Genomic DNA, 27,984 nt, shown 5'->3' on the forward strand with positions numbered 1-27,984 from the left:
TTTCTTAATGTTTCAACTTCTTTTTGATTCTTTAATTCAATTTTATCAAAATATATTATAAATATATTTTATTACTATATATTTTTATCATTATAATTCTAATTATATAGTTATTAAATATTGTCATCGAAAATTTGCTTGCAATTACTGTCAACATTAAAAAAATAAATAAATAAGTTAAATCACTGTAAATATAATATATAAATAAATTGACATATAAATATTTAATATAGGCAATGATAAGACATTTGAGGATACGAAAAAACATTTAATTATCAATGATGGTCAAATTAAAGTGAAAGGCCAAATATACCAAAAAATCTAAAGACTCGTATGTGGCAAGTACAAAATTATGAAAATGTTTTCTTATTTAATTTTTATTTCTATGGAATGTTTTTAATTGCACATCAGACACAAATTTTTGAAATTTTTTAAATCATTCGATATCATCTATTGATGCCGTTTTCTCCCTCTATTCCGAATGGAATGAGAGTTCGTCGCGCGATAGGCGTATATTCTTGGCGCGACCTACCTTAAGTAAACTTACACTTTCGTTTAAGCACCACTGTGTAACAGGAGGGGCTAAACGTAGGAAACAGAGAGGAGGTTTATCGCCTCCATTTCTTTCTGTCGCGTGAGAATTGCAAGTGATTTGTCGTTATTTATCGCGATTACTTCGTGCTTTTTCCAATAGTTTATCGCGTGCCTCTAGCCTCCTTGTCTTTTTCTTTTTTTTTCCCTTCCTCTCTTTCTTTTTTTCTTTTTTATCTCTTTTATACGAGACCCTCAAACTTCACTACTATCATTAACTTTTATGGCACTTGCCCCTTTGGTCTGTTCACTTTTTCTTCAGTCGGAGCAGACGACACCAGGCTGCGTGCAACGTGAATGTGACACCGAAGTTCAAGCTTCGTTGACAACGATCATGACACATACGTGAGTGAATTTGCTCGATGATACTTGGGATTCATGGTGGATTATCTTCCGTTTTTGTGAAATTTATTTGAGTAAAAATATTGTAGAAGAATGATCAATTGCAATAGATTGCAATGATCAATCGTTAAAAAGTAAAAAATCAATAGATTCGGAATAAATAGATTTCTTTAAAAGAAACTTTTTTACAAATCTATGATTGTATTTGTGGCAGAAACAATCAACGGAAATGATTGTTGAAAGAATTAAATATGTATTATTATTAGCTGAGATGAATATGGATCAAGAAAAGAAAGAAGTTGGTGTTTATTTCAGCGCCATGTGAGTTGCGCCACGCGCGACGTTGCATTTCATAGACACGTGTAGTCATGGTTCGACAATGCCGCCTTTTTTCACGCGGGAATTAGCGAAACTTGTATAGTGTTTTGTAACAAATTTTACGCGAGCCAGTTTTAATTAACTAATTTATTAATTGATGAATTATCGTCAAATTATACAAAAATATAATCGTATCACCTCTTAAATACACATTGTTGCACATAACTATTGCTATGGAAAAAGAAAAGACCAAGGACGCGGTTAAATTGATGGATTAATAACGGTATTCACCTGTGCCTGAATATTTTGAGTAATTTTTTTCATCGCTGATTGCGTCATCGAGCTCACTATCACAGTCTTATGGTTGGAAACGTCGAAACGAGTTGTCAAGTGGTTCGGTGGTCACACAATCTCTACTGGAACGGGTTATCGGACAGTCGCCTCCAGAGTTCTTATCGACAATCGTCGGAACTCGCGACGCGCGTGTTGACCGTACAAACTGCGATTCCATATCGTTACTACGTGCAACTGTTCGATCTTTTCATAGCCGGAGGGTGGTCTATATCGATTTCAATTCTCGATCGAACGATGCGCGGGCATCTCGATCTGTGTCGATGAGAATCGATTGCAATTTTCGAGTAATATGTCGTCAGTAGGCGATCAACTATTAATGGCTTAAACGATTAAAAGAATTTCTTTTATCCTTCGCGAACCAGTTTCGTTGACAAGATATTTTAATATATTCTGTAAAGAATTTAACGATTAATGTTGCAAAAAAAGGATCAAGATCTACGGAAATACTAATCATCGTGATTATTGTGAAACTTGTAAAGAATTTTCGAATAAGAATTTCCATAATATAATTGTAACTTTCTACGTTTATTACGTCACGCTTCGTGCTGCCAGCAGATCATCAGGCGCCGTGAGTCGAAACATATATCCAACGGGACGATCCTGTGAGCTCGAGACGGACCAATCTGGCATTCGGTCGTTATCGGTGACCGATGGAAGCCGTGCACACCCGACGGGATACACTGATCGCGCTTACTCTCGGTCACATCGCGCGTACCGTCTTAGTACACGCGCACGACGCGATCACGAACACGCGCGCGTTTCGCTCCGGCCTATTTCTTTTGCACCCACTCCCTGGAATTTCGACAGTCGGTGACAGTGGCTTCGCAAGGAAAGGTAATCAACCGGTCTTAACGTATAGAGTTTCAGACGTATTCCTTCTTATGGTGAAAATATTAAAGTGTATATATGTGTACGTGTATATGATTCTCATTGATACGTTCTCTCATTCATGTTTTATATTTTTTCATATTTATCCGTGTATAGTGCATATACATAGTAACAATACACGTGTATCATTGCGTATATATGATCTACCATGTTTCGTATTCTATGAACGTTCACGCGCACTTCCCGCCTCAAAATACGCGCATGCGCGTTTCGTTGCGTCCCTTTGCACGTGGTTGCCTATTACACATCTTCGTTTTACGTGTCCTTATTGTTAGTGATTATGAAGGATGGATACATTCGAGAAGTATTTTCGTGTATTATTCTTTAATTTCTATATAAGTGTATCTTATATATATCTTATATATGTGTGCATATATTTTCACGCTTATCGTGAACCAATTCTGCGAGATTATCGAGAGAAGGATAAAGCAAGACATCTGTGTTTTTTTTTAGTTCGGTTAATTTAGCAAAAACTTGACTTATTCGCGATATCGATGATGTTTGATCACGAAATAACATTGTTTCCGAAATTTCCATACGGCGAGAATCACATATGCGCAATACGCGCATGCGTAGAACGCAACTAACCCGATCGGAATATGTATTAATTTCGAATCTGTAATGAGGGCCGTTCAGTGAATCGACCTTGCTGATTCTGTGTAGGCACTCATGTATGGAAATTGCCTGTGTTAATTTCTTCTATCATTCCCTTTCCGGTTTATCGATTCGTGTCCGAAGCGGTCAAGACTATTTTATTTTTTATTTGAAATTTAAAAATCACTTGAACTGTTATTTATCATATAACATATATTTTATTTTCACGATCGCATTTAAAAATTTATACAATAATTATCATTCTTGTTCACGAATCGATGAATGATTTTATTATTATCGTTATTTATTAGTTAAAAGAACTCATTTCTTTTTTTCAATTATTATAAAATTAGAAAGAATTTTTTTTTATAATAGTTATTATTTTTTATTTCACTTCTTATTCATAAATTGTTCGTTCATTTGACGATCGGATCAAATATAAGTTTTTAATTATTATCTTCTTATTAATTAAGAAAAAGTTTATTATATAATCGTTTTCCGCACATTTTGGAAAAGTACATTTTGTACAAATATAAAAGTGTTCATACGTGTTAATGTTATGCAAATATATCGTTTTATCTTGCTATTTTTCTCTGATCTGGGGAAACAAACAAAAGAGAGAGAATTGGACGAAAAACAGGATGGATAAGGGTCGAAGTTTGCAACAGGGATCACCAGATTTATTGGCCTCTTTTATTACGTCTTTTTCTGCAAATACTTTTTACCAATATCGGATCGGTGAATGTTAGTAAATAAACATGTACATCGAATCTAAAAGATAAATCCCGTCGAACTTTGGCCCCGGCACGTGGCCTCGGAAAGATCGTTCGTTCATTCGATCTATAGGTATATACTACGTGTAGAATCATTCATTGTACTGTGCCTTTTCAGCGATCAAGTCATTCATGTTCACGATTCGAGTGAATGGAATATATAGTTCATCTAGAAGTTCACCCTAATCAATTTCTCGAGAGGGGCAACGAGGCCCGTAGTAGAACTCAATAAGGGCTTCATCGTAGTATATATCGATTCAATGGAACTCTTCGTTTGTAAATTTTTCTATCGAACCTTCGATTAAGAATATAGACTTTCATTTGAAAATTGATCTAAAAATTTTTGAGAATTCGTATTGTTTAAATTATTTTAAATATTTTTCTTTAATAGAATAGAAAATAATATTTATTTTGTTTTATTTTAAAACAATAAAAACAATAAAAGTAAAAAAAGTACACAATTCTACTGTGTCTGTGGAAAGGAATCGATATTTTAAATATTGTTGAGAATTTTTTGTCAAATTTAAAATTGATCGTTATGATTTTTCTCTTCTTTGGATTCTCAATATAAATAGAAATAGATTTTTATCATTTGAGTTGAATTAAATTTCTAGAATATTGATGGCTAGCTGCTCATGATCTCGATATTGTTCCAATTACGGATAGCAGCGAATTACGTTTGAATATCCATTTGTTGAAGAATGGCTATATCATTGAGAAAAATAGATAAATTATGGTAATTATTGTCCTTCGATCTGTCTACGAATCATGAATGGATTTATCTGTTCGATAACCTGTTTTAAATTTTGGTCAAGTAAATCAAATAAATAAAATTTTTATAGAATATTTATTTTTGGGAGAGCATTTTAATTAGTTAGTTATCGATTATATTCGAAACAAATTTTTAATATACGTAATCGATGATCGATCTGAAAGATTTAATATTAAAAAGTTTTCTATAGATACGAATTCTGTTCATTTGAATATCCTAAAAAAAAAAAAAAAAAAAACCATTGAGTTTCAAGTATTTACAAAATTGTTAAAGATAAGGATATTTTAACAAGATATCAAGGAGTAGAGTCGAAAGTTTGTTATAGATACGATCTCCAAGTACAAGTAATATTTCAGACGATGAATCTTATTTTTATTTTTATTAATCACTTCGATATTGAAAGGACATAAGATAATTCAATCATATCATCGAATCTTAAGTATTTACAAAAAAAAAATTCCTAACTACAGATAAACTCATTTTCACAAGAATGTTTAAGATTTATAATAACGTTACGATAATGTGATCGAGATTTATGTAAAAATGTGCAAATATTGGCACAATTGTTTGATTTATCAGACAGAGAAGTTCGATCCCGTGTACTTACGTGGCTCGTTTCAATATTTATACACGATATCGGGTCATGGCGCATATAATTTTCCATTCGACTATTATTCCAAGTGTCGAAGTTGCGCGAGATAAGGGCGCAAAAGAATTTCTTCATACCTCGGTCGACTATCAATGGAACATCTTCATTCAATTGTTACAAAATTTCTTTAATAACAATCGAAAATAATAAGCAAAATATTCAAACTTTATTAGAAATTTAGATTCGAATGTTTCTACTGTAAGAATAATAAAGAAGATAGTATCGATTAAAAATCAAAAAACGTTTTAAAACGTTAGCGAATATAATAATGATTTTATTTATATCATATATAGTTGAGGAATGAGAAAGATATCGTTTTAAATATCTTGCATAACTTTTATTAATACTTTCCATCGCTCGATTGATCGTATCTTCGCTGGAAGAAATCATCCAGTTACTGGTCGGCTAATTAAAGCGATCGTTTGCATGAAAATTCAATTGAAAACCTGACAATTTTCCAATTAAACACAATATACCGTTTAAATCGAATTGAACGAACGTCTCTCCCTAACGAGGGCTTCTTTCCCGCCATCAAAACGAACAGTTTGTTTCCAGGAAGACGCGCTGGATACCGGCATAGCGAGATCGACTTCCAGAAATTTCATTCGTTTGCAACGTACAGAAACAAATTTATTTCTTTGTTTTCTCGTGGAAAATTTGCATAACATTAAAATTGATAAGTTACAGAATTTATATTTTTAATCTCGGTGGAATGTAATTAATTTTAAGATAAAGTCATCTTTGTTAATTGATAAAGTCGTCAAATTGTTGAAACTAATACCAGTATTATCTCAGAAGAAGCTAGGGATACAAAACTATCAAACTGTTCGGCTAAATATTCTATCTATCTTTGAGGCAACAAGATCAAGAAACCGGAGAAAGCAACAAAACTTCTAAAACGCCGATTGGAAAAGTTTCACGCGGGAACATACACTTCCTGAGAAATATATCGGTTTCAGGCAATCCCAAATGTGAGTGACATCGCAAAAATTACATTTTTTAACAATTCTCTTTTTTCAAGATTGTTTAAAACAATCGATGATTAGGCATAATTATATGAAAATACACAAATATATCCGGAGAGAGAAGTTAAATCGATTAACTGCAATATTTTCATATATTCATTATCTTGCGTATAATTTATTTTAATATTAATAGTTTCGTTTTTCAGAAATAATTTATCTTGATGAAGTTATCGGTTTGGTTTTCGAGTTATTTATCGACATTTACAGGAAATAATAAACAACACATTTTAATTAATAGTATACTCGTTGATTACAACGCTACTTGAACTTTATCAAAGTATTCAGATACTTATGAACGGAAATGTACATTAGCAGTCAAAAACTTTGAAATTTTACCACTTATTGGAATTTAGAAATTCAAAGAAAAAGAATTCCTTCGCTTAAATGATATTGTGAATTAAAAAAAATATCCACTCATTGTTACACAATAACGCGTTTACAGGGATATAAAGATCGAACCCTCTTCGATAGATCATTGTTTCGCAGCTTATTGTATTCGCCTCGTTTTGTTATCGCGGGTACGTTATCCCACGACGATGAAGAATGAGCAAACGAGGAGAGAAAGAAACGATATAGAATCGTTTGGTATCGAGCCAGAAATGAATTCTCGGATAAACGGGCCACCGCATTGTGTCCAGTGCAACACGATAATGGTAATCTATCTTCATCGATAATTGCTTCTTCTCTCCCGATATCTGGAACACCGATTTCCACCGCGATCGGCATACTTTCGATTTTTTTTCCATTATCTCTTCTTCGAATTCTCGCATGAATCTCCTTCTTATATCGCTATTATTAGGCGAGCCTCTATTCCCTGACTGCGCGCCATCAAACTACCGAGGATTATTTTGAGAAAATATTTTGTAAGACACGGTGTAAGTTCGATATATCGTCTTGCTTCCGTGTCTTCGGTTATTTTCCAGTAAGGCTGAAGTGATTTTGCTTGTGTTTTTTTTTTTTACATAAAAAGCTCATAAGGTTGAAGAAGAATAATGATATGAATATTTAATTTATGGATGGTGACAGCGTTTCTTATTTTTTAATTTTTTTCATTATTTTTTATTCTTTTTTTTATTTTTTTCCATTTGTTAAATAATTAAATTATTTTTGTATAATTTCGTCGTTCTCGACGAAATGTCATATTCAAATTTTTATTCGATATTTTTTACGTTTTAATAAATCGAAAGATTTATTCACTTCTTTATGAAAAAAGTTTCCATGCAATGAAATATTAAAATTTCAATGCATTTATATCGATACTTTGTGCATCCTCGTTTACTTTCTCTTCTAATTTACTTAAGAATTATCACGAGACTGATTAAAAAATCCATTTTTATAACATCTAGAAATTATCTTTGGGATAAATGTTCCTCAACCAGATAGTAATAAATTAATTGCTGCGTACATATGACGATCCTCTGTATATTTGGTAATAATTTAATCAGTCGAGAAAAAAATTTTGCCATTCATGATAAGCATTGAGAAAGGTTTGTAATAGAGTTAATTTTAAAGTATTCGATAAAATGTGTAAATTTTCTTTTTTCCACGTATATGCTCAATTTTCTAGATTCCATTCATGGCAAAATATCGAAATGGCGAATTAATTATTTCCACGTGTAACGTTCTCAATACGTTAAAAATTTGGAAAATATTATCGCAAATTCCACATCACATCATATTCCCGAAACGAGACGATCGTTTCTCCAAATGTCGAAACTTTTCCACTGTGTCTTTTGGCTATGAACTTGAACTCGAATTCCATCACCATTATGCGCCGATAATTGCAATCTGTGAAACCCGGTCGAAAGTCGAGAATCGAAATTCTAAATGACTTCCTAATTATCCATAGAATTTTACCATTCTTTCTAAATAATGTCTAACACGTGAATTGATTATTATCGGAATGTGCTGTAGTATGTAGAGAAGCAACGAGGTGAATTTACCTTCAAATTAAACTAAACTATCCCGAAACTTACTAAACAAACTCGTGTAGAGATTGTAACATTACCGGTTCATAACGTTAAATATTCACGTCACAGCTTACACGTTCTTGTTAATCCGAAAGTTTGTGCGACATACCTTTGAAGAGACTAAAGATACTTGCTACTTTTATAATTCAATTTTTTTCCTTTCGTTGCAACATGAATGATATTTTAGAGAAATTTGAACGTTTTAAAATTTTACCAAGAAAGTTCTAAATTGGAAAAAATATTTAAAAAAATATCTTTTTTTATTAATTATTCATATTCATTTTTTATATATAATTTCAAAAAATTTCGTATCATTATTGCATTCAACATATATTTAAAGAAAAACTATTTTTAAATAATTCTTCATCGCAACGAATGAACGATATTATTCACCATTTTCTTTTTTCAATCCTTATAACACGATTTTCGAAACGAAGAAAATATCCATTTCTAATTTAATCGCCGCGATAGCTAATTAACTCTACCCCAAATTCCATTCTAACCCTGTAATTACCAATCAGAGCATCGATTACATATCTAAACCAAAGATTAAATTTACAAATTCCACGTGTTGCAATAAAAGAAAACCTTCCATCACGAATTTTTTCCACTGTTGTACTAATTTCAAACATCCAGAAAGTGCCTTCCACTCATTCCTTTCCGTAATTAACTTCATTCCAAATACACACTTTGACTCGTAGCCATCAATAACCATTAATTATCACCGTTTCAATAATCTCAAATAACCGTGATTCAACTGTTAAAAAAGTACCTAGTCGATATCATCCTCCACGTGAATTCATATGCTTCGTATCAAAGTCGAGGGAAATCCAATATCATCCAATATTATCTCTCAATGATTTAAAAAGCTTGTACAAAGCTTAGTTAGCGAGAGTTAGTCATGACATAAAAAATCTATCTAAAAATAAGCACATCCTTTGTCAGCAGGGTGAAATTTACACAATCTTATTTGCACAATACTCGTCAAACCGTGCAACAATACGGCTTCGTCCATCAAACGTTTTCCTCTACACGTGGACTCGGGTCCTGGACTATTTATCTTAGTGTTAACCGGTGCGTGTCTAAATCGCCTTTTCTTTCTTTCTTTCTCCCTTCCTTTCTTTTTTTTTCTGTCGTCTTCTTAAGTTAGATCGTAACCGATAATCCACGATCGTTATTTATACCCGCGGCGATCTCGAGTCGAATTTAAGTTAAGCGGGGAACTAGGAGAGCGTAAGGAGAGCGTTGACCTCGAATCATCCTCGTGGATTTTCTTGTCGAGACGATTTGAACGTAGGAATGTTTGGAGTGAATGTTGGTAATGTATGCGATGCGAGAAGGAAATTGAAAAATTCAGAAAGGAACATCTCTGATGAGATGGATTGAACATTTTGAAAAGGAACATTTTGCGGAAAATATGTATTGGAAGTTTTTTTTAAATATATTTTAAATACGAAAAGATGAGAATGACACGATTGTGATAAAATGTTCCTATGTAAATTTTCTTTCTTTCAGAAAAGAAGGAAAGAATTTTATACTTTCTCTGTTTTTAGATTACTTTTAAATCGTGAAAAATCGTATGATAATTTAGATTAGATTTAATTTTAATAATAACTCTCTTCAATAATAGATAAAGTTTTTGTATAATTATTTCGTTTTAAACTTTGATTTAATCTCTTTTTATATTTGTCGTGACGATTTATTAGTTGTTTTACTAATGTTTCTTTCGATATCCGAGTATTAATCATTATTGTTACAATATTTGTACAAAACTCTGCGATGAACGAGTAAACAAGATTGATCGAATCGAAAGATAATCCTGAGTATTCATTTATCTGTTGGATTTTTTAATTAATCTCGTTTTTACGAGAGGCGATCTCGATCTCTTTATCAAAATTTCGGTATGTTTATCGAGTCCAAGGAATCTTACTTTTCGTGATAATTATTTTTTTATATATATGAATGCGATACATCATAAATAAACTTTTGTGTACTTAGGAAAATGTGATAATTTCATCGTAGGTAAATTTAGAAAATTTACGGTAGATAATTTGAAAGAATTATTTGTAAAATCCCAACATTTACTTTTTCTTCCCCTTCTTCCATTTCTCGTCAAAGATATCACAATGTGTTGAAAGATTTGTGGGCGTTGTAATACAGAGGAAACATACGTGGCAAAGAGAGAACAATGTATTTTTGAAGATGTATCTTGTTTGATATGAAAACATCGTCATGAAATTGGTTAACGTAAATCGTATCTTATCGTTCATTTACAAGATACAAAATCAACCGCTTATTAAAACAACAGTCCATTCTTCATCCAATTGTCTACGTCGAACAAATCATTTTCCGATGAAAAATTTCGTTGAAAACATATGGACTCCAAATAGTTAGCTCATACAAGCAGGAACATTGAGAGTTCCTTTTGTTGGTTAAATTAATTTTTCTCTGGAATAATTGTGCATTTCCCTTGCTGGCTAATTTCGGTACGTGAAAATATTATATTTTTATTACATTCTTTATGTGTCTTTTCTTATATTAAATATTCATATCAATTAACTTTTTTAATATTCAGTTAAAAAAATTTGGAGAGAAAATTGAATCATTTATTAAAATCAGTCAAATTGACTTGACTTGCAAATTTTTTGCTTTTATAATTAAATAAAGTATATAGCTTTTGACAAAATTGATGTTGGCATTTATCCTATATCCAGAAATATAATATATAGATAATTATACTTATATTATTTTAATTTTAATTATCTATTTATAATACAGAGATAATGTTTAATGTAATTGGTAGTTCTAGCTTTAAAGCGACTTAGAAGTTCAAAGTTGGTCAAAGAGATCACAAGCCTTCAATGTGGAAGTTCATTCTCGGTTGAAGGTCGGCTAAGAGAGCATTGAGAAAGGTCAAGGTCGACTGAACATGCCGAACAATCGTCATGTGATGTGAACTCGTTTAGAATCGGCATAGTCGTTGTTCGTGTGTCAATTTAACGAGGTGATTGCTTCTTTACCCGTGGGATTGTACTTCGTACATCTTATCAGCTGTGAGAAATTTTCTTAGGATAAATTTCTTTAATCGAGCTCTTCAAGTAATACATCGAAAATCACGATTAATACTACTGCAACTATTCTGTTGTGTTCATTTCAGTGAAATAGAATCAATTAATCATTTATTATGATCTAAAATGTTCCATGTAATTTTTTTTTTTTTATTTAATATTTAATCTAATACCTCGCAATATCTCACTTCAATCTGTTCTTCGAATGAAGTGGAAGACATAGTAAGTCAATGTTTTCCTTTCTTTAATAATTCTTGGCAATTAGATCGTCATTCAATGTCAACTAATCGAGTTATATCATTCTCGATCTACCTTATGCCAGTTTTAATCATGATCCAACAAATCGTGAAATGTTAAAACGATGAAAGAAGAGATCTTATGGTTTCAACTTTGATTAGAGTTATGTTTTCTCGATATTCTAACTACTCAATGGTCGTTTATCTGGACGCTTTCTTCTTGATATCTGCCATTTGACTCATTTTATGACATTTATAATATTCTGTACTATATAAACTGGGTATAATATCTATGATTCATACATGGAACTGGTATATAATACATAGTAGCATACTTCTAGCCGAAGAATCCAGTTTTCAAGTTAGATCGAGTGAAGCACAGACACGTTTTTCTAATACACGAAATCGACATTTCTGAATGTCATGGATCACATTCTAATTTTGTAATATCTTTAATTTTAAGGATAAATGAGAATTCATAGATCGGGGAAAGGAAGGAAAGCTGTTCCGTCAATTTCTTTCCCGCCTAACGAGTGTGCGTGAATAATTTACAAGTACGATAACTTATAATTATATTCATATTGTGCATCGACATATTTTATGAGTATGATATGTCATATGCATGGATTGAATACGGTGCAAACAAACGAAATCTAATTAAATAGACAAATTTTATAAATATATAGAATGTTAATATATTCGTGGAATATGTTTAGAGGATCGATTCTAAAGGCTAAAACATAAAAGTGTCGATTAAAATATATTTATTAATTATAAGCAATTTAAGTTCATATTGGATGAAGCGAGACAAAAACAGAGAAGATAATGTAATGATTTCTATCTTGCTTCGTCTAACTTGCTTTTTTGAATAAATCCTTAATCGACATTTTTATATACTAATTAATACTTATTGTATTGTTATTGTATTGTATTGTATTGTTTTCTAGATCGTTGTTACAATCTCCAAAAGATCCCACGAATATATTAATATCCTGTTACGAATCGCCTTCTTTTCAACGCCTCCACTTTAAAGTCCACCGTTTTTTTTTTTCTATTTCGACTTCTCTCTTTCAATCTTTCCTCTCTTATCTCCATCACGATCGTTGTAACATTCCAGCCAACCGTGGACGACGATGGCGTCGCTGGGGAATAAAGTGGATGAGCAAGTCGCCAAGGTACCGCAGCAGAATGGACGGAGGAACGAGGAACAACTGCAGATGGAAGATATTCATGACAATAACAACGAGGTAAGAGGCTGGACATAATATCATGCAAATGAAACAGGTGGGCTTGGTCCGATCGGATCGATGTTATTCGATAATGCTCTATGAGAGTGGTCGAGATGTATCCAATTGTATATAAATTGCACGTAGATACCGTTGCGACAAGATGTCTCGATAAACGTGTTCTAGACATGGATCGCACGTGGCAACCACTCAACTTTGACATTTCCCTTCCGCGATGAATTTTCAATGAGCGGCGGTGACTCGATTATTTTCATTCATCCTTCGCGAGAGACAAACCTTGCTGCAAGAGAAAAATTAAAAAGAATCTTCGATTTAAATATTTAAAAGCTACGAAATTCGTAAAAAATGTTACCAAAATCCTCTTGGATATATATATATATATTCTCGAGAAGAAAGATCTGGTTCGATTGGAAAGAGAATAAATCAAAAGAGAAGTTTCAACGGTGAAACTTGCGAAACGCATACTTCGATGTTTAATATGGGCAGATAACGTTGCACGTGATTAAAAATACTCGTCGCAGTAATTCATACGTTCTTAGCCGATATATCAGGCGTAAAACATGTCTCCATGATAACTCGACAGAGTTTTGGGTCACGCGGTGTCTAGCGAAATGCGAAAGTGGCCAGGCCAGCAGCCGGTTTCGGCGTTACTTAGCCTTGATCTCGAGAGAACCTCGTGAATTTCCACGGATGACGAAATCCCTCTTCTTGTCCATCATTTCTTCACGAGCTAAATTTTTCCTTCTCTCGAACGTCCATCCCGTTCCTGCAGACAGTAAACAGACGCGTAAGATGCATTCTTTGAACGAAACTTTAAACGACTATCAAACTTTGTTTAATTTATTTCTCGTAGCAAACGTTATTAAGAAAATTGCAGAAACGAAGAAACTCGAACGTCAAACCGAAGCGTGAAACCGATCTGATATCTTATCTGGCGCGTTATTGCCTATTAGTATGGTAATGGAAAGAGAGTTTCAAGGAAAATTCTCGAGAAATTTCTCGTCGAAATAAATTTTCTCGAGAGATTCATGTATTCACGATTGTTGTTGATAGAGCATCGAGGTCGAGATGGTGGTGCCGCCGGATGGTGGATGGGGTTGGGTGATCGTCGCAGCCTCCTTCATGTGCAATCTGTTCGTGGACGGTATCATCTTTAGCTTCGGTGTCTTTTTAAACGACATATCGGACGCGTTTGCGGTGTCCAAGGCGAGAGTGGCGCTAGTTGGCTCCCTGCAATCTGGATTTTATCTTATGGCTGGTCAGTGACAAAAAAAGGAATATAAATCCTCCGATACTCGAGCGATTATTCTTGAAAAATATGTTTCTTTTATCTGCAATATATATTGAATCACTTTTTCTTTTTATTCTTTCCCCGTCTTATTTTTAAAATATTTTTAAAACATAATGTTTTCAATTATATCGTAAATTGGGAAAACATTGGTGATTTTTTTTTTTTGTAATATTTTAATATACAATATAGTATATCTTTCGTCGTTTTATTATAAGTATGGAAACGCATAAAATTATTTTAACGCGTGTTATTTAATTGCACTTATATTTCCTTATTTTCATATTTAATATATTATCTCTTTATTTTTATTTATATACTTTCATGATTAATTTATTTCTAAATTAATTAATTTATCAATACGATTGATAACACAAAATTTAGCTCAACTAAAGATAATACTCTGTCTGTCTTAGATACCATTTTCTTTTAATAATCTTTTCTTCTTCTTATTAATAAATTCTTTTTCTCTCTGGTAAAATAATTTATATTTTATATTTATATTATATTTATATTTATATTAATTTATATATATATATATTTTTTTTTATACTTTTACAATCAATGGCTCCCGTGTTCACAGGTCCATTCGTGTCAGCGTTGGCCAACAGGTACGGTTTCCGGTTGGTCGCGATCCTCGGAAGTGTGATAAGTTGCAGTGCTTTCGTTCTCTCATACTTCAGCACTTCCATCGAGTTCCTTTATATCTCTTACGGCGTGCTCGGTAAGTCCTTATCCTATATACCGGGTGGAAACGTGTAAGAAGGTGCTTAAATATTCCCGTGGCTCTCGGAAGCTTTGAATGTTAAGGACAAATTTGCACGATTTCAAGGCCATTTGCACATCCTTCTGCGCATCTTTGTCCTTTCGCAAATTGTACAAACGTTTAAGTACACTCTTTTTTCTAAGTCCATTCACCCTGTACACATTTCATCCAAGTCTCTGCTGTCTCAACGAAAAAGTTTCCCTCCATCCTGAGTATTTCATCTTGCATGTAAAGAACGTTTCCTTTTCGAGGCACGTGAACGACATTTCTTTTCATCCTCTTGTTTGTTCGATCGAAATTTTAATAGAACCATAGATACATGGATATACTCGTAGTAACCTTAAATTTAAAATTCAGATTATTAGCTTTTAAATTTTAAATCGTATAGAAAAATCGTATATACGTGAGAATACACGTGATATGCAAGAAAACAGGAAATATTTAATATGTATGCGCAATTAATTTACTCTAAATACTCCAAATGATATAAATTATATTTAATAATTGACGTTTAAATTATTAAAGTTTTGGGAATTGAACGAATTCCCTGTTGTGCAATTATCAACGAAATCACGCGATCTCGAAATTACCATATATATTACCATATATAAGGAATTAAATAAAATCTACATATAACATACATAAAAGATAATTAACATAATTCGACATTTTAAAAAAATCGATTTTAAATAAATCGAGTGGTAAAAATAGAAGTTAAAACAAACATAAAAATTGATACAAAAAAAAGAACATGAGATTTATTTATTAAATTATATATTAATTAAGCAATTTAAAAGATAAAGCTTCATCTATCATTTCGTATGTAGAATCGTACATGAAACGAGTCTCGAGTAGAATAGTGGGGAAAAAAAAAAAAAAAAAAAAAAAAAAGAAAATTCCGTGCTTTATCACTTATTACTTTCACGTGGTCTTTGTATCTTGCATTGTCAGGAGGTATCGGGGCAGGCCTGATTTACGTGCCGGCTGTGATAACTACCGGATTTTATTTTGAAAGATGGCGAGCACTGGCCACCGGGATCGCGGTCTGCGGATCCGGAATCGGCGCCTTTCTGCTCGCGCCCATCTCAGATGTGCTGGTCAAACGATTCGGTTGGAGGGGTGCGTTGCTCTTCCAAGCAGGTAATCATATCCATTTTTAAATCCTTCATCTATTTGGTAAATTTAAATGTGTTAATAAAATGACGTCATTTGTACCTGATTAATTATCTATAATATCATATAATACTTGAGAATGACATTTTTTTTTAATATTATATTATTGTAATTTTATATTGGGTATTTTTTTATCTTATCATTATTCTAATATTCAAATTGAAGTAAAAAATGCTAATTAAATAATGTTTTATATAAGAATAAGTTTAAAAATGTTTTCGTTATTCTTTATCTTCAAAATAGGAATTTCATTTCTTGACAAAGTTCGAATATTATTAAAAACTTTATAATACATGAGATTTTACGCTTACCTTAACACGTTCATTTCTTTTTTGAAGGTTGGAATATCGTTTCAATTCAAGATTGATATAAAGCCTCTTCCTTTTATGGTATACCAAAGAAGCAAAAAAAAAAAAAAAAAAAAATTTCACGTATATATAATAGAGAAGTCTTTTAATTTAGACGTTCTCGTTGCAAATATTGCAGGAATGCTATTGAATTGCTCCATTTTCGGCGCCATGTTCCGTCCACTGAAACCAACACGGATTAAGGTAAAATCCACCCCGGAAAACGCTGGTTTAGAAGTAAAGAATAGCTTGATAGGAAGGGGAGTGTCCATGGCATCATTACACTGTGTCCAACCAGAAAGAAGTGGTTTCTTTGGAACAAACAACAATACAGATTATCCAACTGCCGCAGAATTACTTGGAAGTAATCCCAACATAGTAAAGTAATAATAAAATCTTCTATTTTTACTTTGCATTCTTCTAATTTCCAATTTTATTATTCGAAAAAAAATTCTTGTGAATTGAGAATTGCTAAAGATTATAAACTATTACTTAATAGATTATATTGAAGAGAAGGAAAGATTCGAAGATAAAAGAGATGAGTACAATAGAACTGATCAATGTTTATATAAATTTTCACAATAGATCAATATGATTTTTCATTTATAGAAATTCATATGAGAGGATTTTAATGAATGCTGCAATGAATTAATCTTTAAAGACGTAAATATTTCCAATTATATTATATCTATTAAAAATATTACTATTAAAAATTCCATTCACATAAATGAAACTTCATTGTAAATTATAGAGAATGTATAATAATTATAAAAGTTTCGTTTGTAAAGATTATAGTGTCTTATTTAATGTTCTGTGAAATGCACGCTGAACTTAAAGGGGAGTAGGTAGTTTAACAAGCTCTCGACGAACCGAGACTAAAAAAGTCGTAAGTCGGTAAACTCATAAAGATACAAGAGACATTAAACTGCGAACGAGAATAAGGGGGTAAGTTTTTGAGTCGAGTGATGATTTGTGAAACTTTTTATTGCAGCGCTTCCAAGTCTCTACATTCTCTTCACAAGATTCACGTGGAGCTACGAACCCTAGAGAGAAAGTTGAGCAACTCTGAGAAACGACTGTCAGTCCCGATATATCCAGAGTTGGACATGAATATAGATGAAAAAATCGTCGAGGAGGAGAATAATCTCCTCGGTGGAGATGTTGAAAGACTGAATGGCAAAGTGCCCACGGTGAGTATAAAAACTCCCATTTTACATTATCCTGTTTTAACGTTTTATGTTCCTAAGTTAAATCAACGTAAAAATTCGAGCGAACTCATTGGGAATATCCATGGATTTTTCTAAAATTGAGCATCCTTGGTATACAAGAAATATTTACAATTAAGATCAATATTGAATAATTTTATTAAATACTTTTTAAATATTAAATTGTAAGATTCTTTTTTATTTCTAATTTTTTAGAAATAGTAATCAATTAGAAGTAATTAGATAATTAATAATTAATTATATATCGTAACGTAAGAGTGTAACTCTAATTGTGGAAAAGTTTTGAAAAAAGATGGGATATATATTTTATATCGAATCGTAGAAAGAGATTTAAGTGTTAGAAAGATCAACAATTGGTTATAATAATATATTCGAGAGAATATATGCGTTTTGCGGACAGGATGGAACGATTTCTGTGCCAGGAGGATTCATTTAGCCGCAATAACAGTACGTTCTGGTTAAGTAAGTAGAGGAAATTGTTTGGCAGATTCGCAGGCACACGATCAGCGGTAGACGACAGCGCGCGGACTCGGATTGTAGCCAGAAATCGTTGAAGATGGGCAACAGGCGTAACCCATTTAGCAAGGATCCTCAGAGACCGTTCTACAGGGATGATATCTTTTATGGCGGATCTCTAAACAGGTTGCCACATTACAAATCTCAGGTAAGAAAGTATAAGAAGCCGAATGTGTAGAAGATAAATATTTCAAATATTTGGTAAGAAGCGAAAGAGGCGAGCGTAAGATAAATATTTTAAATTCCGGAAAGCAGTTTCTTTTCCATGAATAATAAAAGATCCGGATATTTGAATAACGAAACATTGAAACACGGTGGAATATTTTTAAAAAATTGAAACTTTGATCGGATCTAATTAATAATTCCAGACTTTTCTAATATTCAAAGTAGATAAATTTAGAAACGATCTGTGCAGCAATCATCCGTTGGCTATCACATGTCCGTCACGCGTTTACCGACTGCAACGGATGTCGCCGAGCAAGAAAGCGGAAGTTGCTACATTTGTCCAGAGAGCGTACGTCGAATTCTTACTACTATGCTCGATATAAGCCTCCTGAAGAGCCCTTCTTTCTTGATCCTGGCCATCTCTGGTGGGCTCACGATGATGGGTTTCTATACACCCTTCATGTACGTTCCAGGTATCGTATCGAACCGTTAAATCTTTCGTATCTCTAAAAATTTCCAAGAAAAATAAAAAATAAAAATAAATATTTCTTCTATCCTTTGGAATATTTAAAAGACGTCGAAAAAAGAAAGAAAGAAAGAAAAATAGCAATGTTCCATTTTTAAAATAAACCAAGTGGAAAAATAAGCCAAATGGAAAAAAAAATGAAAAAAGAAAAAAACAAGTAACACTGATCGATTCTTTTGTACAGATCGAGCCCAATTGGCAGGCATCAAGGCCTCTACTGCTATGTTCCTCGTATCTGTGATTGGTATCGGCAATACCATTGGTCGTGTAGTGTGCGGATTGGCCAGCAGTTTGCCAGGAGTTAACGCTTTGGTCGTCAACAATATATTCATCAGCGCTGGTGGCCTTTTGACCATTTTCTCCGGGCTGTCGCTCAGCCAGAGCTTTCAGTTCTTTTACGCTGCTGGGTTTGGCATTAGTATATGTAAGCATAGATAGACCGGTTTACTATTTTAACATGTTCCAATTCGATACATGCGATCGATTAGAATCACATTCCTTTCCTACCTTTAAAAATTATTTCTTACAATTGGCAATATCTAAAAGTCGAATTCAGAGTAGATTGTTCGATGTTTCTATTTTCAATCCAACCATTAAACCAAATATCAAAAGATAAAAATGAAATTATTGATCTTGTGCTTCGAGATCTTTTAAGATTCTTTTTTCCATCCATTATTTCTATCGAAAAATTTAATCGCAGATAAATGTGTGAAAAAGTCGTGGAAATTAAATTTTAAAACCGACGACGTTACTTTTCCAGCTGTCTTCGCCTCTCTGCGATCGATTCTCGTGGTGGATCTTTTGGGGTTGGAGAAACTAACCAACGCTTTTGGACTGCTTCTTCTGTTTCAAGGTGTGGCGGCCGCCATTGGCGCGCCTCTCGCAGGTGATTAAAAAAATATTGATCAACAGGGTTTATCGTTTAATTATTTTTAATTCATCGTTTCGTATTTATTGCACGGAACGTTATTGTTATTCTTCGCTCAGGTGTCTTCATGGACGCAACCGGAAGCTACGAGTCCTCGTTCTACCTGTCCGGCAGTTTGATCCTTCTCTCGGCTGTGATCTGTTATCCCTTGAAGAGGGTTAATCTATGGGAGACGAAGAAGAACGCCGATAAGATCAGCGACGACCCGTCCTAGTCCTAGATCGACATCCAACACCAAACAGAACGCCGTAGACTGAAGTCTATTACGTATTCTCGTTGTCGGTCGCCGTGTGTGTTTGTACATACTAACGCGTAAATAATTTATAACACGACTGTTCGAATCGGTGATTAATTCGTGCCGATATTGACGTAATCATCGCGAACAGCAGAGGGATTCGATTCGCGTTTTATCTTCGAATTTACATCGATGTTCGAGATTAAACAGGGCGCATTCAGCGAAATCATCCATCAAAATCATACAGCAGATCATGCGAATCGATTAAAGCCTTCATAGAGAGAATCATTTCGAATCATCATCAAATCAAACCAAGCAGTCGAATTCCTTTTCAAAATTAATCATTCTCCTGTTTAATCGTGGCGAAATTATCCTGTTTTGGGTCTACCATAAATATTTTGGGCGAGTGCAATAGATTTCGTGGACCCACGAAAGGGGAGGAATACCGTCCAGATTTTTCATTTGATTCGAAGTTAGTTTTATGGGAACGCGAATTTGACGCATCCTAGGTCAAGCTTTGCATTTTCATGAAACGATCCTTTCATATTACACCACGTACTACGATTCATCGTCGTTTCACATTTATTCATCGACTTATCTCGCGACGAATGGTAATCGTGGGAGTTTTTTTAGATCCTTCGATGATGAAATATCGTTACGCGCCGTTTTATGCTTCCACGCAGAGATTTTTTTTTTTTTTATCGTGACGTTACCTAAGTTACTCCTTGGGACGATTAATCGTCGATCTTAATCGTCAAATTTAATTTGAAACGAGATTTTGGAATGTAAGAAAGAAGATTATGAGATCTTCAAGTTTATATTTTATCTCGATCTATTTTTTGCTACAGGATTCTACATATACGAACTGCCGTACGTATAATTCTATAACTAATAATTTAGTTGTGTGTTACAGAGACGATCGTATTTCTTTATCCGTTAAACGGATTTCTAGGAGTAGTTTGTATCTCTTGAAGGCATTATGCGTATATTGTTGATGAATCGATCGATCAGTCTTCCATTTTTGGAATCTATCTTGTAAAACACGTTTCATAAGCGACGCGCAAATGTACTTGCATAAACGAGTACACGTAATCTCGATAGATCGTGCATCCGTGCAGTTGTTACTTCTAGCATCGATCAATTATTAAACCAACATTTCGTGGGCCGGAATGTTCGGCCGATCCTTAAATATTAAGGACTTGCTCAAAAATGAAATCCGTTCCTACTGTTCCTAATTAATTATACTAGTATTGTTTCTTCCTGTTCTTTCGTTTGTTTTTTGTTTCTTTTAGAATCGTTGGGCGTGTTGATTCACGTGAGCGAATCGTGACGTTTGTTAAGCGTTAAATTGTTAAGAAAACTATTTGTTATTTTTTTTTTTTTAATTTAACTCGTTATTTTTTAATTTAAAAAGCCGATTGTAAAACGATTGTAAAAAGATATAAATATTCTTATATATTCGTAAAGTCGTTTGGATAAACAAAAAATAAACGAAGATTTTTATTAAAGTTCAATACGAAAATATTAAAATTAAACCAAAGTTATAATTGGGTTAGATTAGACCCGACAGAAAGATCAAAATGAATCTACGAGCATGTCGTAACAGGTGGAAAATAATTCAAAAAATTCAAGAGAATTGAAACCAACGTAATAAAATAAAGATGTAATCCAGTTTTAATACAGGATTCTTCTCCCGGAGGGGAGATATCTATTTGTTACGATACACATCCCACATTTTAATTTTAGGGAGCACGAACGAAAAATCGATACTGGTCAGAGTACGACAGTAATATCAATAATCTGAAAGCAAGTTTTAAATTTCGATATTAGAAAAAGAAAAAAAAAAATATGAAAAGAGAAAAAATCCAAGAGATCGAATATTTTCCACGCAACCTCAAATATTATGCATGATACACGATATCGAAAGATTCATCTTAAATAACACGTTAATTATCAAATATAAAATATCATAATAAAACTAGAATCGTGTTTTACAGAAAAGAATTTCAAATAGAATAGACAAGTTCCTTTTACATATATATATAACTTCTTAATGGCGTGCTCTCCACGTGGTATACGCTTCGTGCTCCTGAATGATGGCCAAGGAACATTGTTACACAAATATGTAAATTTATTAAATACTATTAGATTATGAGAGAAAAATACAGTGAAACTTGAATTCATATGCCTCTTGTTTTGCCACTCCTATCCGTTCCCATGACTTAGTTACGACGTAATATTACTTGCAAACGTTATAAATTATTTATCAACGAATCGTAAATATGATGTGATACGATCGTTGAAACTCTTATCGTAACAAATATGCTTGATTTTCTTCTTCTTTTATTGTTAATTATAAACTGGAAGTATGGGATAAAATTTATCACTTTTCACGTTGGTTTTATTGCGCCTGATCAATGCGTTTGAAACTATTCGTTAACGGATCCTGAAATTGTCTTTTTCTAGACATATATCACGCGTATTATCTCGTTTTAACGATTCCAAGGATGAGGATGACGTTGTCATTTTCACGAGTTCTCGTTTTACGATCCAGATTGAACGATTATGAATCGTTTCGAACGGATGGATGGGCCTTTTTCTGTCGTTTTGAAGGATATTGAAGATCGTAACGATCGTCTTTTTTTTCACGGGACGTTTTATCTTCCTCATTTTCCCTTCCGAGTCTTTATTTTATTCGTTTTTTATTAGTTTTCATTTTAAAAGCATTTAGAGTACGTTCTTTCTTTTCTTTCTAACAACGAACTCGATAATGTGAATCGTTCTATAGTTCAAAAAAATTTTTTTTTCCAACTATCCAATTACAATTCAAGATGTGATAGATAATAATATTTTAAATTCGTCCTTTTCATTTCATTCTTTTTTTCATTTTTAAAAAATACAGAAACATTCTTCGAATAATTTTGAAAATTTCAATAAGATTCTCCTTTAAATTACACATACTTTTAAATAAAAAATTTCTATAATCAACAAAAAAAAATTACAAGAACCAAATGCATAATACATCATCTTAAAATTGTAACCCTCTCGTATATCTCGAAAGGGTTAAATTGCAATAGATACGTTAAAAGCAGGGCAGGCCGTCTTAAGTTAAAATTTATGCCGCTAACAGTCTAGTTTCCTATGCAGATCGATATCACTCGCATCAGTGCGTGTTAGGATAATGAAGCTGCAGTGATACCATTCGCCGAAACGTCGAAACCATTTTCCACGGATAATTCATCCTCGCCAAACCGAGCCGTGTTTCCTAATCTTCCAACAAATCAACCAAATCGAAAATTTACTCGCTCGCGATTTCCATCGAGGATCAAATCGTTCCCTTCGTAACTCCGCCACGCTCTTCATTTTCATCTTTCGAAACGGGATCCAAATTCCTTCGAGAGATCTTCGTTTTCGAAATTTGGTGTCACGGTGTCGCAGCTCGTCGAGATAAGTTCAAAGAAGAAGGCCACGCGGTAAGACGTGTGTTTAACGAACGGCAATAATTTATGCCTGGGCACGAGTGCAAAAAAGCTCGTTGCGCTCCATCTTCCCACGGCGACTTGGGAGGCAATGAGCGAACTCATAAATACCGGAAAGGATGGCAATTCGCTTTTACGGCCGAGGGCCCGGTTGCAACCCTCCCAATTGCTTTTTTCCGAACGCTATTGCCGCGTTCCACTCGGCGAGATGATTGAAAAAAATGCGGCGCATCCCTCTTTAAAACGAGGAATCCGCGCGGATTTCCGGCGAATCGTGGCCAGTTGGTCCTCGAGACGTATCCCGATTGGCTGGACCCTCTTCCAGGATTCTCTCCTTCGCGATACTACTCGCGAGATAAAATTGGCCCAAGTTCGCGGGTGTGCATCTTTTACGCGCCTTTCTCTTTTTTTTTACGGATAAACTCGGATGAAATTCGATCGAGCCGATCCTCCCTCCTTGTCGTGGTTGGGAGGAAAGGCAACGATCCAGGTGAGAGAGGTGGTATTGCCCTCGAGAAGTCGATTAAGAATTCGTCTGCCCTCCGAGTGACCCTCTTTTTTCCAGCGTCCATTGAAACAGGTTAAAAAAATCAGTTCTTAGATAGAATGCTCGATATTCATATTTTCTTGAATCTCTGAATTAACGAGCCGATCTTACTTTTCAAATAAAATTCTCTCTCAAATTGGATGCGCGTGTGCCTTGTCAAAATTGATTCGATATTTTTCGTGTATTTTCGAACAATAATGTAACATCGTATCCCACGAATTGCGATCTTTCTATACAATAGTCCTTTCTTCAACGAGAGCCAATTATCCAACCTCTTTACCCGAAAGCGTAAACCGCACTTTAAACCATCCCCGAAGTATCTTTTTCGCCTATTCAACCGGTCCCTTTTATATATCCCATGGAATCGTCCTCTCCTATCCTATTCTGCAGAAGGAATTGAAGAAAGGACAAACACGGGAGAATGAGTAAAGAATAAAGGAGCGAAAAAAAGGATAAAAAGTGGAAAGTGCGAGAAGCCAGCTAGAAGTATCAAGCGGTGGAGGAGGAAGGTGGTGAGAGAACGCGAAGAAGGCAAGGGTGAAACACGTTGAAGAAACGAGGGTCGACTTTCACGGCGGTGTGTCTCGAAGGCAGAGCGGGGTCTCTGCTTCCGACTGCAGATACATTGCGACATGGAACTAGGGGTTAGTGTAGGGGGGTTTCGTGGCGGCGCGAGAGGGGTGAAGGGACCGGCGACGAGGGTGGTGGGTCGCTCGGGGCTCGAAAGGGGGATGAAATGCGCCGCGACGCGCTGCGGCGAAGCCAGACGGAGACGGACTCAGTTTCTGCTCCGCATCCGCAGCATCCTCCCTCTCTATTCCCCTCTCTTTCCCAATTTCCCTTCTTCGCATCCTCTTCCTTCATTCTTTCTCTCCCTTCCCCACCCGAAACGACTTTTACTCCGGTCCCTCCTCCTCCTCCTCCTCCTCCTCCCTCCTCCCTTCTTCCTTCTCTTCTTCCGGCTCTGGCGTGTTTCCCTTTTCCACGCGCCCGGTGTTTCGCTCTCTTTCCATCCCTCTGTTTCCGTCTCTCTCCGTTTCACCCCCCGCGACTCAAACCACCGCGGTCCAGTCGAGTGTCGGCTCGTATACCGAACGGTTCACCTCGTGGCTCGTTCGTTTCGCAGCTGCGTGACGTTCAAATCGTTCGTTCGGCTGTTAAGGATCCATTGCCTGCCGGCTTCCTCCACGTCGAACGCGTTGCTCGGGATCGAAAGGATCGACGGGGATGACGAGGAGGTTCTATCCGACTGGTTGGTGGCAGGCAACGCGACCAGTGTAAAAGCCAGCGACCGGGATCCACGTGGTGTTGACGTGAAAGGTAGAAGGGATACTTTCACCGGTAAAGGGTGGAATGGGATTCGAAGGTGCATTGCTATTGGATGGCTTGACCAATACGAGTTTCATGTTCGAATCGCATTTGTTCGTAGCGTGTGTATGTGTGTGTGTGCGTGTATGTGAGTATATTGGAGGTGGTATTCTTGAAGGGTTTATACTTGGTATGATTAGAATGAAAAAAAAATTTGATTATTGTTTGCGTTGATATGTATGTTTCCTTGAAATTTTATACGCTAGCATGTTGAACAGGATGATTTATAATTTTTTCCAAACTTCCGTAAAATATATTGTTGCACGTGATTGGAAAATAAGTGTTGGATATTCGTTTCTTTAGCGATACGCTCGAATAGATATAATCGAATAAAATATTTTATTCTTTTATTATTTTTAATATTTTTATGAGAAAATCAATATACAAAATATTTCTTTACATTTTTTAAGATATCAATTTTCACATTTCGAAAAAGTTATTCTCTCTAATTATCTAGAGAAATAAATAGACCTAATTTATGCTGTTTCTAACAAGAGAAGAAGCATCTCATCTTATTAGACTCTAGTCTCTTCAAGCTTTTCACCCCAATATGCAAAACACGAAGAAAGAAACAAGAAAAAACTCTATGACCGAAGAAACACTCATCGCGAACTCATTCTTCCTACCAACGAAATTTTTTTTTCCATTTCTTTTATTCTTTTTCTGAGACACGCTATGTAACAAGCTACTGCATGCTCAGTTTTTAAGAGGACCGGAAGTAGTTCTTTCATATCCTTTTACCATATTACAAATATATTTAACATTGCTTAACGTTCTTTGTATTCTGGTCAGACGCGATCAAAATTATGTGTAGTTTGATTGAAATTAAAGATTGAAAATGAGCTATTGGCGTCCACGTGTCACGAATTCGAAATTGCAATAAGTCAATTTGGCCAACTTCAACACATTGTATGCATTTATTTTACGCAATATCAGATTTGAATTATATTTACGATATTAAAAAATTGCAAGTTTAAAAATTAACAAAGCGAGAAATATTTTCTTGATTTTCGTTGATTGAAATAAAATTGAATTTGTTCACATTTATTTTCGTAATAATTATGAATATCGATATTAATGACATATTTATATCTATAAAATATGCACGATTTAATGAAAGATTGATCAAATCAACTGATATCGGATCTGAATGAACTAAATCGCTTGATTTCCTTTATACAAAAGAATTCAATTACAGCCTTTTCAAATACAACGGCTATTCGATAATAACCAGTCCTGATCTCGACTCTGTGTTCCTAACCTTTTTTCTTTTCGCCAACATTAATCAAATTAAAATTCCCGCTCGCGATCGGTCAATAGTTTTTAAGCTATGTAAATCAATTTAGCGTACTTTTTTAATTTTTAGTTATTTCCTTTTTCTTGAATTTAATTTAGCCTTTAACATGGGGAATTAATTATTCGATGGGGAATTAATTTATCGATTTTCCATTATGGAATATATCGAAAATATAGATAATGTTCTATAATAGATATTATATTATATATCTTAAAACTAATAAATCGAATTTTTATATCCTATAATTTTGTTCATCGTTTAAAAAAACACGGTATTTATTTCAGTGGAAAGTTGTTATAATTGACACGAGTAATAAATATCATAAATTATGTTCAGCCATATTATTATAACCAATTAATATATACGTGTTACAGCTTTATTTATATCGTGATGAACACTTCTAAATTAGAAAATAATTAACCTCTTGTCAGAATTTCTGATAAAATTCGTATTCGTTTCTTAACATTTATGATAAATTCATTAATTTTTTATTTTAACTTTATTTCGCTTGAATGCACAATGAAAAGATATTCAAAAGAAGAGAATTAAAACAAAGAACGCATCGTTTGTCACTTGAAATTCATCATTCATACCTGATGTGTTAACCGACGAGAGACCATTGTGCAGTTTGCAGGCTCGTATAAAATAGAATGCTGCATTAACGTTCAGCCAAGCGTGTCCCAAGAGTGCTCAGTTAATGGATTAATTCTTTTAAATCTAAAAGAACCCAGTATTCGTAGTAACAGCACAATTAATACACTTTTCGATTATTAACACCATTAATTTTATTGTCATCTCGTTTTATCACAACTGCGCGCGTTTATCATAATGGCGGCGAAACGAGATCTCGAATTAGAAAAGCGCGGTAAAATTACCACAAACTATACTGTACATATATGCGTACTTTTCAGGAATATCAACATCGATAAAGTCGTGAAATCGGCTCGAGGGTACTGGTACGAAGAAGAGGCACTCAATTCAAGCACTAGTTACATGTATTGTGCTAATATAAAAACGGTAATTTAATGCGATTGCTTCCGTTTTCGATAATCACGTGGATCGATTTTCACCATGACTGCGTAATTTTTATTATTCGTAATTTATTTGATATTTATCACCGATTATTTTTATAAATGAAAAATATTATTATGATGCAGTCGTAAAACTATGTGGTAATTATCATATTTTCGAATCTTTCGCGAAAATTTAACACGAAAACACAATAATTTGTTACACGTAAAACTCACATTTATTTCTCGCAAAATATGTGATACACTTGATTGACGATCGTTAGCA

The 27,984-nt window shown here is 34.1% G+C and overlaps 2 protein-coding genes and 1 long non-coding RNA gene across 11 annotated transcripts in view; 2 read left to right on the forward strand and 1 right to left on the reverse strand.

Annotated features, from left to right (window-relative positions):
* Positions 1–167: 167 nt before the first annotated feature.
* On the forward strand, positions 168–22,174 carry LOC122714676 (monocarboxylate transporter 3-like). Of its 8 annotated transcripts, XM_043936237.1 has the most exons (13): positions 3,366–6,252; positions 6,793–6,959; positions 12,698–12,827; positions 13,881–14,085; positions 14,699–14,839; positions 15,897–16,021; positions 16,393–16,784; positions 17,393–17,591; positions 18,115–18,291; positions 18,559–18,781; positions 19,019–19,258; positions 19,595–19,720; positions 19,822–22,174. In XM_043936237.1, the coding sequence occupies exons 3-13, from the start codon at positions 12,714–12,716 to the stop codon at positions 19,974–19,976; spliced, it is 2,097 nt and encodes a 698-aa protein (XP_043792172.1). In that variant the 5' UTR covers positions 3,366–6,252; positions 6,793–6,959; positions 12,698–12,713; the 3' UTR covers positions 19,977–22,174. The 8 variants fall into 8 exon arrangements, with proteins under 8 accessions (XP_043792167.1, XP_043792166.1, XP_043792169.1 ...); XM_043936232.1 differs by lacking the exons at positions 3,366–6,252; positions 6,793–6,959 and adding an exon at positions 168–936 and having other exon boundaries at positions 15,833–16,021; positions 16,541–16,784; XM_043936231.1 differs by lacking the exons at positions 3,366–6,252; positions 6,793–6,959 and adding an exon at positions 168–936.
* LOC122714684 lies at positions 14,894–27,936 on the reverse strand. The gene is made up of 4 exons (XR_006346686.1): positions 27,282–27,936; positions 16,366–16,584; positions 15,879–16,050; positions 14,894–15,220 (listed from the first exon to the last, which is right to left on the reverse strand). It is a non-coding gene; the product is annotated as an uncharacterized LOC122714684 (long non-coding RNA).
* The window catches only part of LOC122714679, a 31,861-nt gene continuing 28,986 nt past the window's right edge, over positions 25,110–27,984 (forward strand). The window contains exons 1-2 of one of the 2 annotated variants that reach the window (XM_043936244.1): positions 25,110–25,343; positions 27,600–27,705. The gene's annotated coding sequence lies outside the window, so the exon portion shown is untranslated. The remainder of the gene's footprint in view (positions 25,344–27,599; positions 27,706–27,984) is intronic. The other variant, XM_043936245.1, reaches the window with a different exon arrangement.

Source organism: Apis laboriosa, unplaced genomic scaffold (assembly GCF_014066325.1).
Source record: "Apis laboriosa isolate Shangri-la unplaced genomic scaffold, ASM1406632v1 scaffold34_cov151, whole genome shotgun sequence".
Classification (NCBI taxonomy): domain Eukaryota; kingdom Metazoa; phylum Arthropoda; class Insecta; order Hymenoptera; family Apidae; genus Apis; species Apis laboriosa.